Below are 15,970 nucleotides of genomic sequence, written 5' to 3'. Positions count from 1 at the left end.
ACTCAGCCACGGGAGGAGAGGAAAGCAGTTAGACACTCAGCCACGGGAGAGAGATGAGAGAGGAAAGCAGGAGACACTCAGCCATGGGAGAGAGATGAGAGGGAAAGCAGTGAGACACTCAGCCACGGCTGAGAGAGGAAAGCAGTTAGACACTCAGCCACGGGAGAGAGGAGAGGAAAGCAGTGAGACACTCAGCCACGGGATGAGAGATGAGAGAGGAAAGCAGTGAGACACTCAGCCACGGGAGAGAGATGAAGAGGAAAGCAGTCAGACACTCAGCCACGGGAGAGAGATGAGAAGGAAAGCAGTGAGACACTCAGCCACGGGAGAGAAATAGAGAGATGGGAAAGCAGTGAGACACTCAGCCACGGGAAGAGATGGTGAGGAAAGCAGTGAGACACTCAGCCACGGGAGAGAGATGAGAGAGGAAAGCAGTGAGACACTCAGCCACAGGAGAGAAATAGAGAGAGGAAAGCAGTGAGACACTCAGCCACGGGAGAGAGATGAGAGATGAAAGCAGTGAGACACTCAGCCAATGGGAGAGAAATAGAGAGAGGAAAGCAGTGAGACACTCAGCCACGGGAGAGAAACAAGGGCAGTGAGACACTCAGCCACGGGAGAGAGATGAGAGAGGAAAGCAGTGAGACACTCAGCCACGGGAGAGAGAGAGAGAGGAAAGCAGTGAGACACTCAGCCACGGGAGAGAGATGAGAGAGGAAAGCAGTGAGACACTCAGCCACGGGAGAGAGATGAGAGAGGAAAGCAGTGAGACACTCAGCCACGGGAGAGAGATGAGAGAGGAAAGCAGTGAGACACTCAGCCACGGGAGAGAGATGAGAGAGGAAAGCAGTTAGACACTCAGCCAATGGGAGAGAGAGGAAAGCAGTGAGACACTCAGCCACGGGGAGAGAGAGAGAGGAAAGCAGTTAGACACTCAGCCACGGGAGAGAGAGGAAAGCAGTGAGACACTCAGCCACGGGAGAGAGAGGAAAGCAGTTAGACACTCAGCCACGGGAGAGAGATGAGAGAGGAAAGCAGTGAGACACTCAGCCACGGGAAGAGAGATGAGAGAGGAAAGCAGTGAGACACTCAGCCACGGGAGAGAGAGGAAAGCAGTTAGACACTCAGCCACGGGAGAGAGAGAGAGAGGAAAGCAGTCAGACACTCAGCCACGGGAGAGAGATGAGAGAGGAAAGCAGTGAGACACTCAGCCACGGGAGAGAAATAGAGAGAGGAAAGCAGTGAGACACTCAGCCACGGGAGAGAGATGAGAGAGGAAAGCAGTCAGACACTCAGCCACGGGGAGAGATGAGAGAGGAAAGCAGTGAGACACTCAGCCACGGGAGAGAAATAGAGAGAGGAAAGCAGTGAGACACTCAGCCACGGGAGAGAGATGAGAGAGGAAAGCAGTGAGACACTCAGCCACGGGAGAGAGATGAGAGAGGAAAGCAGTGAGACACTCAGCCACAGGAGAGAAATAGAGAGAGGAAAGCAGTGAGACACTCAGCCACGGGAGAGAGATGAGAGATGAAAGCAGTGAGACACTCAGCCACGGGAGAGAAATAGAGAGAGGAAAGCAGTGAGACACTCAGCCACGGGAGAGAAATAGAGAGAGGAAAGCAGTGAGACACTCAGCCACGGGAGAGAGATGAGAGAGGAAAGCAGTGAGACACTCAGCCACGGGGAGAGAGAGAGAGGAAAGCAGTGAGACACTCAGCCACGGGAGAGAGATGAGAGAGGAAAGCAGTGAGACACTCAGCCACGGGAGAGAGATGAGAGAGGAAAGCAGTGAGACACTCAGCCACGGGAGAGAGATGAGAGAGGAAAGCAGTGAGACACTCAGCCACGGGAGAGAGATGAGAGAGGAAAGCAGTTAGACACTCAGCCAGGGAGAGAGAGGAAAGCAGTGAGACACTCAGCCACGGGAGAGAGAGAGAGAGGAAAGCAGTTAGACACTCAGCCACGGGAGAGAGAGGAAAGCAGTGAGACACTCAGCCACGGGAGAGAGAGGAAAGCAGTTAGACACTCAGCCACGGGAGAGAGATGAGAGAGGAAAGCAGTGAGACACTCAGCCACGGGAGAGAGATGAGAGAGGAAAGCAGTGAGACACTCAGCCACGGGAGAGAGAGGAAAGCAGTTAGACACTCAGTCACGGGGAGAGAGAGAGAGGAAAGCAGTGAGACACTCAGCCACGGGAGAGAGAGAGAGAGGAAAGCAGTGAGACACTCAGCCACGGGAGAGAGAGAGAGAGGAAAGCAGTGAGACACTCAGCCACGGGAGAGAGATGAGAGAGGAAAGCAGTGAGACACTCAGCCACGGGAGAGAGAGAGAGAGGAAAGCAGTGAGACACTCAGACACGGGAGAGAGATGAGAGAGGAAAGCAGTGAGACACTCAGCCACGAGAGAGAGAGAGAGAGGAAAGCAGTGAGACACTCAGCCACGGGAGAGAGATGAGAGAGGAAAGCAGTGAGACACTCAGCCACGGGAGAGAGAGAGAGAGGAAAGCAGTGAGACACTCAGACACGGGAGAGAGATGAGAGAGGAAAGCAGTGAGACACTCAGCCACGAGAGAGAGAGAGAGAGGAAAGCAGTGAGACACTCAGCCACGGGAGAGAGATGAGAGATGAAAACAGTGAGACACTCAGCCACGAGAGAGAGATGAGAGAGGAAAGCAGTGAGACACTCAGCCACGGGAGAGAGATGAGAGAGGAAAGCAGTCAGACACTCAGCCACGGGAGAGAGATGAGAGAGGAAAGCAGTCAGACACTCAGCCACGGGAGAGAGATGAGAGAGGAAAACAGTCAGACACTCAGCCACGGGAGAGAGAGGAAAGCAGTGAGACACTCAGCCACGGGAGAGAGATGAGAGAGGAAAACAGTCAGACACTCAGCCACGGGAGAGAGATGAGAGAGGAAAACAGTCAGACACTCAGCCACGAGAGAGAGATGAGAGAGGAAAGCAGTCAGACACTCAGCCACGGGAGAGAGATGAGAGAGGAAAACAGTCAGACACTCAGCCACGAGAGAGAGATGAGAGAGGAAAACAGTCAGACACTCAGCCACGGGAGAGAGAAGAAAGCAGTGAGACACTCAGCCACGGGAGAGAGATGAGAGAGGAAAGCAGTGAGACACTCAGCCACGGGAGAGAGAGAGAGAGGAAAGCAGTCAGACACTCAGCCACGGGAGAGAGATGAGAGATGAAAACAGTGAGACACTCAGCCACGGGAGAGAGATGAGAGAGGAAAGCAGTGAGACACTCAGCCACGGGAGAGAGAGAGAGGAAAGCAGTGAGACACTCAGACACGGGAGAGAGATGAGAGAGGAAAGCAGTGAGACACTCAGCCACGAGAGAGAGAGAGAGAGGAAAGCAGTGAGACACTCAGCCACGGGGAGAGAGATGAGAGAGGAAAGCAGTGAGACACTCAGCCACGGGAGAGAGAGAGAGAGGAAAGCAGTGAGACACTCAGACACGGGAGAGAGATGAGAGAGGAAAGCAGTGAGACACTCAGCCACGAGAGAGAGAGAGAGAGGAAAGCAGTGAGACACTCAGCCACGGGAGAGAGATGAGAGATGAAAACAGTGAGACACTCAGCCACGAGAGAGAGATGAGAGAGGAAAGCAGTGAGACACTCAGCCACGGGAGAGAGATGAGAGAGGAAAGCAGTCAGACAGCCACGGGAGAGAGATGAGAGAGGAAAGCAGTCAGACACTCAGCCACGGGAGAGAGATGAGAGAGGAAAACAGTCAGACACTCAGCCACGGGAGAGAGAGGAAAGCAGTGAGACACTCAGCCACGGGAGAGAGATGAGAGAGGAAAACAGTCAGACACTCAGCCACGGGAGAGAGATGAGAGAGGAAAACAGTCAGACACTCAGCCACGAGAGAGAGATGAGAGAGGAAAGCAGTCAGACACTCAGCCACGGGAGAGAGATGAGAGAGGAAAACAGTCAGACACTCAGCCACGAGAGAGAGATGAGAGAGGAAAACAGTCAGACACTCAGCCACGGGAGAGAGAAGAAAGCAGTGAGACACTCAGCCACGGGAGAGAGATGAGAGAGGAAAGCAGTGAGACACTCAGCCACGGGAGAGAGAGAGAGAGGAAAGCAGTCAGACACTCAGCCACGGGAGAGAGATGAGAGATGAAAACAGTGAGACACTCAGCCACGGGAGAGAGATGAGAGATGAAAACAGTGAGACACTCAGCCACGGGAGAGAGATGAGAGATGAAAGCAGTGAGACACTCAGCCACGGGAGAGAGATGAGAGATGAAAACAGTGAGACACTCAGCCACGGGAGAGTGATGAGAGATGAAAACAGTGAGACACTCAGCCACGGGAGAGAGATGAGAGATGAAAGCAGTGAGACACTCAGCCACGGGAGAGAGATGAGAGATGAAAACAGTGAGACACTCAGCCACGGGAGAGAGATGAGAGATGAAAACAGTGAGACACTCAGCCACGGGAGAGAGATGAGAGAGGAAAGCAGTGAGACACTCAGCCACGGGAGAGAGATGAGAGATGAAAGCAGTGAGACACTCAGCCATGGGAGAGAGATGAGAGAGGAAAGCAGTGAGACACTCAGCCACGGGAGAGAGATGAGAGATGAAAGCAGTGAGACACTCAGCCATGGGAGAGTGATGAGAGAGTTATAGAGATAGACATGGGTAAACAGAGAGAGACAGTGAGCGAGAGAGAGAGAGAGACAGAGAGAGAGAGCGAGAGCGATAGAAAGAGAGCTAAAGCGATAGACACAAGGAGAGAGAGGGAAAAAGAGGAGTCCATGCCAAAAAGGTACTCTGGTCTATAAATACAGAGTGAAACACTCACAACATCAATAACAGCCCTGTCAACATCCTAACGTTCTCTATCGTTAGCCCAGGGATCGCACCGGATTGGTCAGTCTCATGGGGCGAGGTCTCCCTGACTTGCTGTATTGGTCTGTTTACCGGAGTGATCTGCCAATCTGTGTCTCTATCCCTCTTTTTCTCTCTTCCCTCCACCCCCCTCTCGTCTCCTCCTCCTACTCTCCTGTCTTCCACTCCACTCCCCTGACTGTCTGTGCCCCCATCCTTCTCTCTCCATCTCTCCATCCTTTCATCTCCCTCTTGTCCTCCTCTCCTGTCTTTCCCTCTACTCCTCAAGAGGTTATTTATAGAATGGCTCCGGATGCATCTCTCCTCCTCTCCTCTCCTCCACTGCTCTAGGCCCACGCTGGTTTCCATCTTGGGCAAGGATTCTCTCTTCTTTTTTTCATTTCATTCCTCTCTTTCTGTCTGTGTCTGTCCCCTGTTTTCTCAATGGGTTGACGGATTCAAGGGACACTGCACCTTTTACATTTTTTCCTTCCCTTTTTCACTATCTCTTCCCTATATGCTCCTCTGATTCTATTCCTCTCTCTCTCTCTCTGTCTCTCGCTCTCTCTCTGTCTCTCTCTCTCTCTCTGTCTCTCTCTCTCTCTCTCTCTCTCTCTCGCTCTCTCTCTGTCTCCCTCTCTCTCTCTCCCTCTCTCTCTCTGCCTCTTTCTCTCTCTCAATTCAAAGGGCTGTATTGGCATGGGAAAGCATATGTTAACATTGCCAAAGCAACTGAAGTAGATAATAAACCAAAGTGAAATAAACATTACAAATGAACAGTAAATGTTACACTCAAAGAAGTTCCAAATGAGATGTGCAAATAGTTAAATTACAAAATGGAAAATAAATAAACATAAATATGGGTTGTATTTACAATGGTGTTTGTTCTTCACTGGTTCAACAGGTCACAAATCTTGCTGCTGTGATGGCACACTGTGGTATTTCACCCAGTAGATATGGGAGTTTATCAAAATTGGGTTTGTTTTCAAATTCTCTGTGGATCTGTGTAATCTGAGGGAAGCATGTGCCTCTAGTATGGTCATACATTTGGCAGGAGGTTAGGAAGTGCAGCTCAGTTTCCACCTCATTTTTTTTGGACAGTGTGCACATAGCCTGTCTTCTCTTAAGAGCCAGGTCTACCTACAGTGGCCTTTCTCAATAGCAAGGCTACATTCACTGAGTCTGTACATAGTCAAAGCTTTCCTTAAGTTTGTGTCAGTCACAGTGGCAGAACAGGTATTCTGCCACGGTGTACTCTCTGTTTTAGGGCCAAATAGCATTATAGTTTGCTCTGTTTTATTGTTAATTCTTTCCAATGTGTCAAGTAATTATCTTTTTGTTGTCTCATGATTTAGTTGGGTCTAATTGTTTTGCTGTCCTGGGGCTCTGTGGGGTCTGCTTGTGTTTGTGAACAGAGCCCCAGGACCAGCTTGCTTAGGGGACTCTTCTCCAGCTTCATCTCTCTGTATGTGATGGCTTTGTTATGGAATGTCTGGGAATCGTTTCATTTTAGGTGGTTGTAGAATTTCAACGGCTATTTTCTGGATTTTGATAATTAGCGGGTATTGGCCTAATTCTGCAATGCATGCATTATTCTGTGTTTTACGTTGTACACAAGGGATATTTTTGCAGAGTTCTGTATGCAGAGTTTCAATTTGGTGTTTGTCCTATTTTGTGAATTATTAGTTGGTGAGCAGACCCCAGACCTCACAACCATAAAGGACAATTGGTTCTATAACGGATTCAATTATTTCTAGCCAGCCACACCGCTCTTCCTCAAAAGCTGTATCAATTACATCATCAATTACATCAGCTTGATCTCTAATGACTGTTTCCATGGCGAGGTCAAAGGTCAGGGAGGTCAGCAGTGCATCTAGTCCATTGCCCACGACTAGAGAGAGAGAGTCTGTTTTCTCATCCTGTCAGACTGAGGAAGCCTGCTAAGTATTAGTCTGGTGAATCAGCTGGAGGGAGAGAAATAGTACCCACCCCCTTCTCCTCTTCCTCCTCCTCCCACACACACACACACACACACACACACACACACACACACACACACACACACACACACACACACACACACACACACACATACACACCACCCCCTTCTTCCGGCAATGTATTCATAGCAGCGCTAATTAACAACTCACCATGGATGAATGGAGCGAAAGAGAGAGGCAGAGAGAGGCAGAGAGAGGCGGAGGGAGAGAGACTCCTTCTACATGGTGAGGCCCCCAGCGCAAACACAGCCGTGAGTATGTGTGCTTGTGTGTGTGCCAGGACTATCCCACATCTGGACTGTAGGTCCTCCTCTATGACTAGCCTACTGGAGATGAGATTCCACTTCCATAGTCCGAGACAGAGGCCAGCCAGTTCACTACAGTTAGCTGCCACTAATAATCCACTATGACAGCCTCTGTCTAATAGCAGTGTGTGTTTGTGTGTGTGTGTGTGTGTAGTAGTAGCTCCCCTTGTGCCTACTCCAAGGCTGGTATAATGGGGGAAACACCATGCTTCCTGCACTCAGCATCCCTCCCTCAGCATCCCTCCCAGGAGAGACAGGCATGTGACGTGATGTGTTTGACTCCAGGATAGGAAGATAATTCCTGGGAAGGATGTACAGGCCATGAACGATCAATGCTGTAATATTTTCCCCTTTGGATGGGTGTTTGGAATGCTGTAATGTATTTCTCTCTGGAGGGATCAGCAAGAGGGAGTTCAAAAGGAAGGACGTTGGCTGGTTTAGTCATCAGTAGCAAACCCAAAACTATGTAGACTGAATAGTCAACTGAGAGTTTTATAAGGTGAGCCTAGAAAAAAGAGATGGTTGGAGGTTTAAGAGAGATAAAGGGAGATAGAGCGTGAGAGAGAGAGACCTGTTGCCTCAAGAAAAGGGCAGCCAGTGAAGAACAAACACCATTGTAAATACAACCCATATTTATGTTTATTTAACTATTTACACAAGAGAAAGACAAATTGAGAGAGAGCGAGAGAGAGAGTTAGAGAGACACATTGAGAGAGAGAGAGAGAGAGAGACACATTGAGAGAGAGAGAGAGAGAGAGAGAGAGAGAGTCTGAAGTTTACATACACTTAAGTTGGTGATATTAAAACTCATTTTTCAACCACTCCACAAATGTCTTGTTAACAAACTATAGTTTTGGTAAGTGGGTTAGGACATCTACCTTGTGCAGGACACAAGTCATTTTTACAACAATTGTTTACAGAAAAAAAGTGCAAAAAGTGCAAATGAATCCCAGAACAACATCAAAGGGTCTTGGGAAGTTGCTGGAGGAAACAGGTACAAGTATCTATATCCACAGTAAAACGAGTCCTATATCGACATAACCTGAAAGGCCGCTCAGCAAGGAAGAAGCCACTGCTCCAGAACCGCAATAAAAAATCCAGACTACGGTTTGCAACTGCACATGGGGACAAAGATCGTACTTTTTGGATTAATGTTCTCTGGTCTGATGAAACAAAAATAGAAATGTTTGGCCATAATGACCATCGTTATGTTTGGAGGAAAAAGGGGGAGGCTTGCAAGCCGAAGAACACCATCCCAACCATGAAGCATGGGGGTGGCAGCATCATGTTTTGGGGGTTCTTTGCTGCAGGAGAGACTGGTGCACTTCACAACATAGATGTCATCATAAGGATGGACAATTATGTGGATGTATTGAAGCAACATCTCAAGACATCAGCTTGGTCGCAAATGGGTCTTCCAAATGGGCAATGACCCCAAGCATACTTCCAAGGTTGTGGCAAAATGGCTTAAGGACAACAAAGTGAAGGTATTGGAGTGGGCATCACAAAGCCCTGACCTCAATCCAATAGAAAATGTGTGGGCAGAACTGAAAAAGTGTGTGCGAGCAAGGATCCTACAAACCTGACTCAGTTACACCAGCTCTGTCAGGAGGAATGGAACAAAATTCAACCAACTTATTGTGGGAAGGTTGTGGAAGGCTACCCAAAACGTTTGACCGAAGTTAAACAATTTAAAGGCAATGCTACCAAATACTAATTGAGTGTATGTAAACTTCTGACCCACTGGGAATGTGATGAAAGAAATAAAAGCTGAAATATATCATTCTCTCTACTATTATTCTGACATTTCACATTCTTAAAGTGGTGATCCTAACTGACCTAAGACAGGGAATTTTTACTAGGATTAAATGTCAGGAATTGTGAAAAACTGAGTTTAAATGTATTTGGCTAAGGTGTATGTAAACTTCTGACTTCAACTCTGCATATGAGATGAGTAATGCCAGATATGTAAACATTATTAAAGTGACTAGTGTTCCATTCCTTAAAGTGGCCAGTGACTAGGGGATTGATACAGCCTGACAGGATGCTTTCAATTGTGCATCTGTAGAAATTGTGAGGATTTTAGGTGACGAGCCACATTTCTTTACCCTCCTGAGGTTGAAGAGGCTCTGTTGCGCCTTCTTCACCACACTGTCTGTGTGAGTGGTCCATTTCAGTTTGTCAGTGATGTTTACACCAAGGAACTTGAAGCTTTCCACCTTCTCCACTGCGGTCCTGTCGATGTAGATATGGGGGTGCTCCCTCTGCCTGTTTCCTGAAGTCCAAGATCATCTCCTTTGTTTTGTAGACGTTGAGTGAGAAGGTGTTTTCCAGGCACCACACTCCCAGATTCCTCACCTCCTCCCTGTAGGCTGTCTCGTCATATTTGGTCATCAACCCTACTACTGTTGTGTCGTCTGCAAACTTGATGATTGAGATGCATATGGTCATCGGTGAACAGGGAGTATAGGAGGGGGCTGAGCATGCACCCTTGTTGGGCCCCAGTGTTGAGGAATAGCGGAGTGGAGGTGATGTTTCCTACCTTCACCACCTGGGTACGGGTCATCAGGAGGTCCAGGACCCAGTTGCACAAGGCGGGGTTCAGACCCATATGCTGCCCACCCAGAATGCTCTGGGGCAAAGGGACCCCCAGCCAACCCCAGAACCGTATCAGACTACAAGGGGCTGCTTCCCAATTTCACACCCTTTTCCAGAATTGTGAACTTGCACACTCTCTGTAATGGATGTAAAATCATTTGATTGGTGAAAGTATTGACTGGAGGGAGTTTCACCATTGTTAAGTGAAGTCCATGTAAGAAAGTGTGCAAGTGCACACTTCTGGATAAGGGTGGATAATCGGGATGCAGCCGTTGTTTCTGAAGCACATTCCTGTCCTCTATTCCCCCCATCACGGCGAACATATTGCACAGCCCCTCTCCTGCCCTGCTCACCATATCTCCTTGTCCTCCTTTCCCTTGGCCAGGCTGTGTTCACTCCACTGTGTTCATGGGTGAGTCTGTAGTCTGCTGCTCACCACCATGGAGAGATATGTCATAGACACCATGCCTGGCGTTCAAAGCTGTTCACAAATACTGCTGTATGCTTCAGAAACAATTTAATTTATTTATGGTTCGTACTCAAATAGTAGTTTTCTTTAATTAGTTCAGTGCTTCAGGGGAGCATGCCATGCATATTGCTTTCCAAACAGAGTCTGGGTGGTTTGGTTTGGAATTGTCAAATCCCATTTTGATATAACTTCAGTGTTTATTATGTAATGTTAATTTCCCCCTGACAGATAAAAGTACATCTGTTTTTCCCCTAAATTTACCCGGACGCTAACCCCTGCCTTTTAGAGAAAGATCAATCCCCTAGTCAGATAAAGCCAAGTTGTTATCTACTGTCCTCTCTAAGAACACTAACAGCTGGTTCTCTGACACACCATGGCACCAGGGTGTTAACGCGGGCAGTTTTTCCATGACTACAGGCCGTGCACTCTCTGTTTCTGACAGCTGTTCCCATGGCGCCGGTTGTTGCCTCAGGCACTGGACTTCGATTGGTCTGACAGATTCCACTCAAGGGTCAATTCAATGCCACAGCCGACCAATGTCATCGCTCGCTTCGCATTACTTCCTAGTTTGTCATATAGATAAAGAGCATCATTGACTTGAGCATCACCACCTGTAGATTTGTCTCCATGTGTTATGATGACAACAGCGGATTATATTTCGTATATCACAGATGCTGAATTGATATGAGGATTTCAAAGAGTTTCGATTCCATTGATGCTTTGACGTAGGGCCTCAAGGCTATAATATGTTAAGAACAACCTTCAAACAGTCCTTCACACAGCTTTTTAAATTAAAAATAGCTTGCTACATTAAGAAATGTACAACACAAACTGTTCTGAAACACATTCATGTGTAGTCTCTCATATCATTCAAACTTGATGGCCTTTGGATCCTTAACCTTGAAGAGGGACTTTGTGGTGGTCATAACAGCCTTATGTAGCATCAACATTACCTATGAGGGTGGTCATAACAGCCTTATCTAGCAGCAACATCACCTTGAAGGTAGTTATAACAGCCTTATGTAGCAGCAAAGTCACCTTGAAGGTGGTTATAACAGCCTTAGGTATATGTTCACGTCATGGCATAATCTCTGTGGTATCACCTGGCCAATCTGTGTGTGTATTGTCACCTCTCTGGCCTAGATCCAGTCTTGGGTAATGTCATTGTCACCTTGACATTCACGTCATGGCTTAATCTCGATGTGTGATGTCACCTGGCAAGCCAAGATCGTCCCAAGTCTTTTCCCTGTTCCAGCTCCCCTGGACCGCAGTCTGCTATATCTCTGCTAGGCAGGAGGACTGTAGACCGGGAGGTGTAGCATTAATAACACTTACCTGCTACTTCTACGCTCTTTCAGCAGACTTTCTGAAGTCTTTCTGGGGACCTATGACGAGGAGTTATGTGTGATATGTAGAGAGTTGTTTTGGAGTTTTCTGAAGAGTCTTCCTGTGGATGAATACAGGATCTTTCCAGAAACTTCTATGCGGTCATTCTGAAGCCATTTTGAGAAAATCTGAATTGCCATTTTAGGGGTGTGAAAAGGCTTATCTAAATAGTATTTCTGGCAACTTATAACTCTTCCTTTCTTGGGCGCTATGAGCAGGACATGGTGGAAGACTGTTAAATGATTTCTACGACCCAGTGTTGTCGACATCAGATCGGGAGTTGTGTGTTCGTCCTGTTACGCATTCTGAGGTCATAGGCTATACACACAAGGAAATGGCTGTGTTCCGCATAAACAGGTGACTTGTCTTATTCAATCGTATTTTCATAATATGGCATAATATCATAAGATTGCAATATTATTGTCATATTCTTGTCATATGTCAGTCTCATTTGGGTGAACACTCTCAATTCTGTACACGTCTCAGTTGGTATTCATTTGGTTTGGGAAAAGGCCAGATTTTGTTATCTGAAAAGGGCAAGCACCTGAAATGCAGTAAATTGAGTCATGTACTGGCATATTCCCTCCAGAAATGTGTTATTGTGTTTTGGGGTAAATCCTGTCTGCCCTTGTTATGCCAGATGTCAGGGAAGTCTTTAATGGCTAGACTAGAGAGACACCTTTGTCCTCTGGCTTTACTGAAGACAGGTCAGGACCAGTTTTCAAAGTTTGACTGTCAATTAAGTTATCAGGTCTCTCTCTCTCTCTCTCTGTCTCTGTCTCTCTCTCTCTGTCTCTGTCACTGTCTCTGTCTCTGTCTCTGTCTCTGTCTCTGTCTCTGTCTCTCTCTCTCTCTCTCTCACGCACGCACGCACACACGCAGGCACACACACACACACACAAACACACAAACACACACGACGGTAATTAAATAGACTGGCTGGGTCCTGTAAACGAGTGAAATCATATGCTAATGTCCTTTGACAATATTGCTGGGGAGGGAAATGTGGGAAGGGTTTTCAGTTTTCACAGTTTTTTGCAATTCACAAATGAGTTATTTTGGTTCCTGGGAAAGCAGAGGCCGAGAGAGTGAAGAAAGGGGGGGAAGGAGTGAGGAGCCTCAACTTTGAGTTTTTTATGGTGTGATTTGTTCACAGATAGATACACTCCTTTCATCTGTTGTTTTAATTGGTTCCTGACTGTTTCCCTGCAAACTGAAGTAATGTAATCATCCACACTTTCAGAACATGTTATTGAAACAAGTGGTTGTTGATAGGAAGCATAGCTAAATCTAACATATTCACCATCATTATTATCTGTCCAGCTGTGAAAAACTGTGCTTAAGGTCAAATCTGGGTTTGTTTTCGAATTCTTTGCGGGTCTGTGTAATCTGAGGGAAGTAATGTGCCTCTAATATGGTCATACATTTGGCAGGAGGATAGGAAGTGCAGCTCATTTTCCACCTAATTTTGTTGTCAGTGTGCACATAGACTGTCTTCTCTTGAGAGCCAGGTCTGCCTACGGTGGTCTTTTTCAATAGCAAGGCTATACTCACTGAGTCTGTACATAGTCAAAGCTTTCCTTAAGTTTGTGTCCGTCACAGTGGGCAGGTATTCTGCCACGGTGTACTCTCTGTTTAGGGCCAAATAGCATTCTAGTTTACTCTGTTTTTTTGTAATTATTTTCCAGTGTGTCAAGTAATTATCTTTTTGTTTTCTCATGATTTGGTTAGGTCTAATTGTGTTTCTGTCCTGGGGCTATGTGGGGTCTGTTTGTGTTTGTGAACAAAGCCCCAGGACCAGCTTGCTAAGGGGACTCTTCTCCAGGTTCATCTCTCTGTAGGTGATGACGTTGTTATGGAAAGTTTTGGGAATTGCTTGCTTGGTTTTAGGTGGTTGTAGAATTAACTGCTCTTTTCTGGATTTTGGTAATTAGCCCCCCCTCTCTCTCTCTCTCTCTCTGTCTGTCTGTCTGTCTGTCTGTCTGTCTGTCTGCCTGTCTGCCTGTCTCTCTCTCTATCTCGCTCTCTCTCTCTCTGTCTGTCTGTCTGTCGGTCTGTCTGCCTGTCTCTCTCTATCTCTCTCTCAATAAAAACACAATAGGCATATGAAAAACTTCTCTCCTCCTCTCTCTCCTCCCTCCCTCAGGACGCTGCACCAGCAGTTTGAGAGTTACAAGGAGCAGGTGCGTCGCATCGGCGTGGAGACGCGGCGCCAGCAGCAGGGCCAGCACAAGGACGACGCCCCCACCTGCGGCATCTGCCGCAAGACCAAGTTCGCCGACGGCTGTGGACACCACTGCTCCTACTGCCAGACCAGATTCTGCGCCCGCTGCGGCGGACGCGTCTCCCTGCGCTCCAACAACGTGAGAAGCCGTTAAGAATCCCTGCCTCCACCCCTTCCTTTCCCTTCCCCCTCATCCCTTCCCCTTGTTCATTTGTTTTGTCAAGATGGCTGCTTTTATGTTGTCTGTGTTGGCGGCTGGGGCTCTGTCACACTTTGTCCGGTCAAAGTGTATTGGAGTTGTTGTTGGAGCTTCAATTCATCCTCAGGTGTGTCACACTTTTGCAAAAATGGCGACCCTGTAATGTAAAACCTAGGAGCACCTAGTATGTAGTCCTTTACACAGAATGGACAAGCTGCCAACCACAAACACTATTCAGCGTTTACAGTATTGACACATACGCTGCAGTTCCCCTCAACATCCCTGTAAATAAGACAGTCGCATTCCCCAGAGCCCAAACCCTGTGAATGATACAGCGTTGGTTCTAGTTTATTTAGTCTAGCTCCCCAGAGCCCAAACCCTGTGAATCATACAGCGTTGGTTCTAGTTTATTTAGTCTAGCTCCCCAGAGCCCAAACCCTGTGAATCATACAGCGTTGGTTCTAGTTTATTTAGTCTAGCTCCCCAGAGCCCAAACCCTGTGAATCATACAGCGTTGGTTCTAGTTGATTTAGTCTAGCTTCCCAGTGCCAGAGGAAGCGTGCGGTATGACATGCGGCGGCATCCATACTCACCACACGTGGCCGTTATTTTAAGCCCACGTCCCGCTCCCCCCCCATGCCATCTGGGTCTCTCGCCATCTCATGTCCAGCCCAAGAGTGAGGCCCTCCTCCTGGGTATCTGACCTGACTGTGGGCCCTGGTCCTTGGGCCTGCTGGGTGCCAATCTGTTCCAGATCCGCTAGGCCCAGCTGGAACCCAGACTCACTCAGGGAGCAGGACACAGGATCAAGCTTTGGCCGAGACTGTGGACTTATTATGGGATAATTCCATTAAATGAATTATGGATAATGATAACCGGCCACTAGTAGTGTTGTCTCTATTAGAAATTCCATCAACATGGAACTAATACTACAGTGAAATAATGGGCTAGGAACTCAAATCAATAGTAAAGTAGGCCAGGAATTAGTTTGAGCACTATTGAAGTTTATTTCAAAGGTATTTTGAAGTAAGGGTATTTTTGTGTAGGCTGCTGTTGTATTGTGTGCGTATTACAGCCTGTGCGTGTAGGCAGTGTAGAATGGAGAGATGTCTTCTGACCAGCGCTCTCTCAAGTGTTACTTCCTTCCTTGATCTCCCATCCTACTCTCCCTTCTATCTCCAGCCAAGCAGAATAACAGGATTAGTTGAAATGGTAAACTTTGTTTTATTACATAAAACTCTCCCTCCTATTCATGTTTTCCGGTTTAGTTCAACACGTCGGTGTACCTCATGTCAAATTTAAGCCCAAGCACTTCATGTATCTCTCCAGTGCTGAGTCGGTCAAAACAGACATTTGTTTGACAGGGCGGATGCTAAGCAAGTTTCCTCACATTACTTCAGTTTGTGTCACTCATGTCAAACAGGCTCAACTCTTTGCACTTACTTAAAGATGCGCTCTCAAACCTTTGTATAATATCAGCCAGTAGTTTTGAAAGTGGTGCTCACGAGCCAAAACGGGTCCCTGTTTTTTGTGTGCTACGTCATCTAATTGTGGACTACATCATCCATTTCATGTGATAGGTATGATATCATACGAATTTAGCAATTTGTGTGATATGTTACAATACAATTCATGCAGTATGTTACAAATTTGTTGTGATTAAGATCAAACTATCGTTTGAGGAGAGTGCACAGTTATAAACTTGAATAGTTATTAATAAAACAATTAGGCACATTTGGGCAGTCTTGATACAACATTTTGAACAGAAATACAATGGTTCATTGGATCAGTCTAAAACTTTGCACATACACTGCTGTCATCTAGTGGCCAAAATCTAAATTGCGCCTGGGCTGGAATAATACATTATGGCCTTTCTCTTGAATTTCAAAGATGATGGTACAAAAAAAACGTTTTTTTTTTCTTTGTATTATCTTTTAC

General features: G+C 47.0%; 1 protein-coding gene across 14 annotated transcripts in view; it reads left to right on the top strand.

The window, feature by feature from the left end:
• The first annotated feature begins 11,518 nt into the window (after window positions 1-11,518).
• LOC112235427 (regulating synaptic membrane exocytosis protein 1-like) overlaps window positions 11,519-15,970 on the top strand; it is a 64,451-nt gene continuing 59,999 nt past the window's right edge. For 13 of the 14 annotated variants that reach the window (XM_042310686.1, XM_042310697.1, XM_042310683.1 and 10 more), the window contains exons 1-2: window positions 11,519-11,966; window positions 13,756-13,972. In XM_042310686.1, the coding sequence (XP_042166620.1) occupies window positions 11,944-11,966; window positions 13,756-13,972 (240 nt within the window). In that variant the 5' untranslated portion in view covers window positions 11,519-11,943. The remainder of the gene's footprint in view (window positions 11,967-13,755; window positions 13,973-15,970) is intronic. The other variant, XM_042310694.1, reaches the window with a different exon arrangement.

This window comes from Oncorhynchus tshawytscha, linkage group LG32 (genome assembly GCF_018296145.1).
Source record: "Oncorhynchus tshawytscha isolate Ot180627B linkage group LG32, Otsh_v2.0, whole genome shotgun sequence".
Lineage (NCBI taxonomy): Eukaryota > Metazoa > Chordata > Actinopteri > Salmoniformes > Salmonidae > Oncorhynchus > Oncorhynchus tshawytscha.
Note: the sequence above shows the minus strand (reverse complement) of the source record. Positions and strands in the feature narration are given on the sequence as shown.